Source organism: Nansenia antarctica, assembly GCF_963989245.1.
Source record: "Nansenia antarctica genome assembly, chromosome: 15".
In the NCBI taxonomy this organism is placed as follows: domain Eukaryota; kingdom Metazoa; phylum Chordata; class Actinopteri; order Argentiniformes; family Microstomatidae; genus Nansenia; species Nansenia antarctica.
In genome coordinates, this window is record NC_137685.1 from 8,039,132 (window position 1) to 8,041,631 (window position 2,500).

The window sequence follows — 2,500 nt, forward strand, 5'->3', positions numbered from 1 at the left end:
TCTCTCTCTCTCACTCTCTCACTCTCACTCACTCTCTCCCCCCCCCCTCCCTCAAGCTCCCTCTTCCTCACTCTCTCTCCCCCCCTCCCTTCCTCTCCCCTCCTGTCCTCCCTCTTGTCATTTTGACATTTTGAGATGATAAACAAATGAATAAACTCTCTTCTCTCACCTGTCCACGACACTGGCAGCTTTGATCTTATCGATGACGATGACAGCTTGTTCCTGTGGGTTGCCGTGGTGAGGATGATGCCCAGGGCGGAACCCGGAGGCTTGGCAATCTCCACCAATAAGGGCCCAGAGGCATTGGTTACCGTATCTAAGGAGACAGAGGAAGATATACAATCTGCCCTCCATGACTACTGTATGTATTATCTGACTGCATTGTCGATAGGTAACTCATAGTGATCACTGCACCATGTACATCTGTGTCCTGTGTGCCGATAAATAAACTGATTTGATTTGATTTGATTTGAACAGCAATGACCAGAACACACTACATTATGCATACATTATTATAGTATGTAGACAGTATGTAACTACTATTCTACAGGATTTAACCACTATGCTACAGTATCTAGCCAGGAGCTACAATGCAGTAGTCAGTATGTAGCTTTTATGCTACGGTATTACAGTATGTAGCTGCTATGCTACACTATTACAGTATGTAGCTGCTATGCTACAATATTACAGTATGTAGCCGTTATGCTACAATATTACAGTTGAGCCTGGTGCTATGGCCTGGAACAGCTGATGTGGTGATTAGAACAGCTAATGTGGTGATTAGAACAGCTGATGTGGTGATTAGAACAGGGAGACACCCGCAGATGTCCTGCCAACTTGAAAGAGACACCCAGATTTCTGCATAGCGACTGTAGACTGTCTCACAGCATCACCATGTGTAATAAGACTGTTCATACTGTTGCCACACCATCACCACTACGTAAACATTTCAAGGCAGATTAAACTTAGTCATGATAGAGTAACTCTCTTTGATCGCCAACAACATAGTTGTGAAAAAAATGTGAAAGTGAAAATTAGAGCGTCTCAGTCAATTCAGAATTTTAGCTGGTATTCTTGGCACATTTTGACATTAATACATTTTTGGGTTTTGATAATTCAGCACAACATCATCTCCAATGGAAGGGGGATGGTTTCTGCAGGAGCTAGTCTGTGTGGTCATAATGACCAGGAGCTAGGGTCTGTGTGGTCATAATGATCAGGAGCTAGGGTCTGTGTGGTCATAATGACCAGGACTTAGGGTCTGTGTGGTCATAATGACCAGGACTTAGGGTCTGTGTGGTCATAATGACCAGGAGCTATGGTCTGTGTGGTCATAATGACCAGGAGCTATGGTCTGTGTGGTCATAATGACCAGACCAGGAGCTAGGGTCTGTGTGGTCATAATGACCAGGAGCTAGGGTCTGTGTGGTCATAATGATCAGACCAGGAGCTAGGGTCTGTGTGGTCATAATGACCAGACCAGGAGCTAGGGTCTGTGTGGTCATAATGACCAGACCAGGAGCTAGGGTCTGTGTGGTCATAATGACCAGGACTTAGGGTCTGTGTGGTCATAATGATCAGACCAGGGGCTAGGGTCTGTGTGGTCATAATGACCAGGAGCTAGGGTCTGTGTGGTCATAATGACCAGACCAGGAGCTAGGGTCTGTGTGGTCATAATGATCAGACCAGGAGCTAGGGTCTGTGTGGTCATAATGACCAGACCAGGAGCTAGGGTCTGTGTGGTCATAATGACCAGGAGCTAGGGTCTGTGTGGTCATGATGACCAGACCAGGAGCTAGGGTCTGTGTGGTCATAATGACCAGGAGCTAGGGTCTGTGTGGTCATAATGACCAGGAGCTAGGGTCTGTGTGGTCGTAATGATCAGACCAGGAGCTAGGGTCTGTGTGGTCATAATGACCAGGAGCTAGGGTCTGTGTGGTCGTATCATCTGGCTATACCAGCGTTGACCACCGGTGGTGCTGTTCTGCTGTAAGACATGTCAAAAACGGTTAGGGTTACGATTAGGGTTAGGGTTAGGGTTTTTTACCCATGATTGAGACGTCGTAGTCGACCTGGAACAGCGCCTCCTGGCCAGACTGGAGGAGGACGGCCAGGCCGTCGCTGTGGCTGGCGCTGTGGAGGGGCACGCCGTCGACACTCAGCAGACGGTCCCCCGGCTTCAGAGTGCCCTCTCTACGGTGGGGGGGGTGTGGGGGGGGGGGGTGTGAGAGGGAAGAGGGGGGACAGATGAGAAGGCGGTAGAGATCAGTGGAGGCACATGTGTTTGATACCGTTCCTCATTCTGTTTGCAACGAGCCTGTCCTCCGATTTCTACCTCCACCAGCCTCCCCTGGGTAGAAAGAGATATGACAAGATACCAGGGGATAAGTGTGACTGACCCAACGTTGTTGATGTTTGTGTTGGACATTATCATGTCTCTATTGTGTTGTTGCATCATAACTGTGCTTAAGATTCTCTTTTGGCAGGACCTGTGACCATA

General features: G+C 48.2%; 1 protein-coding gene across 1 annotated transcript in view; it reads right to left on the minus strand.

The window, feature by feature from the left end:
* grip2b (glutamate receptor interacting protein 2b) overlaps positions 1 to 2,500 on the minus strand; it is a gene marked incomplete at both ends in the record, with an annotated part of 121,050 nt that overhangs the window by 30,142 nt on the left and 88,408 nt on the right. Inside the window, 3 exon segments of the mRNA XM_080545821.1 lie at positions 170 to 215; positions 218 to 316; positions 2,048 to 2,193. Coding sequence (XP_080401947.1) covers positions 170 to 215; positions 218 to 316; positions 2,048 to 2,193 — 291 coding nt within the window.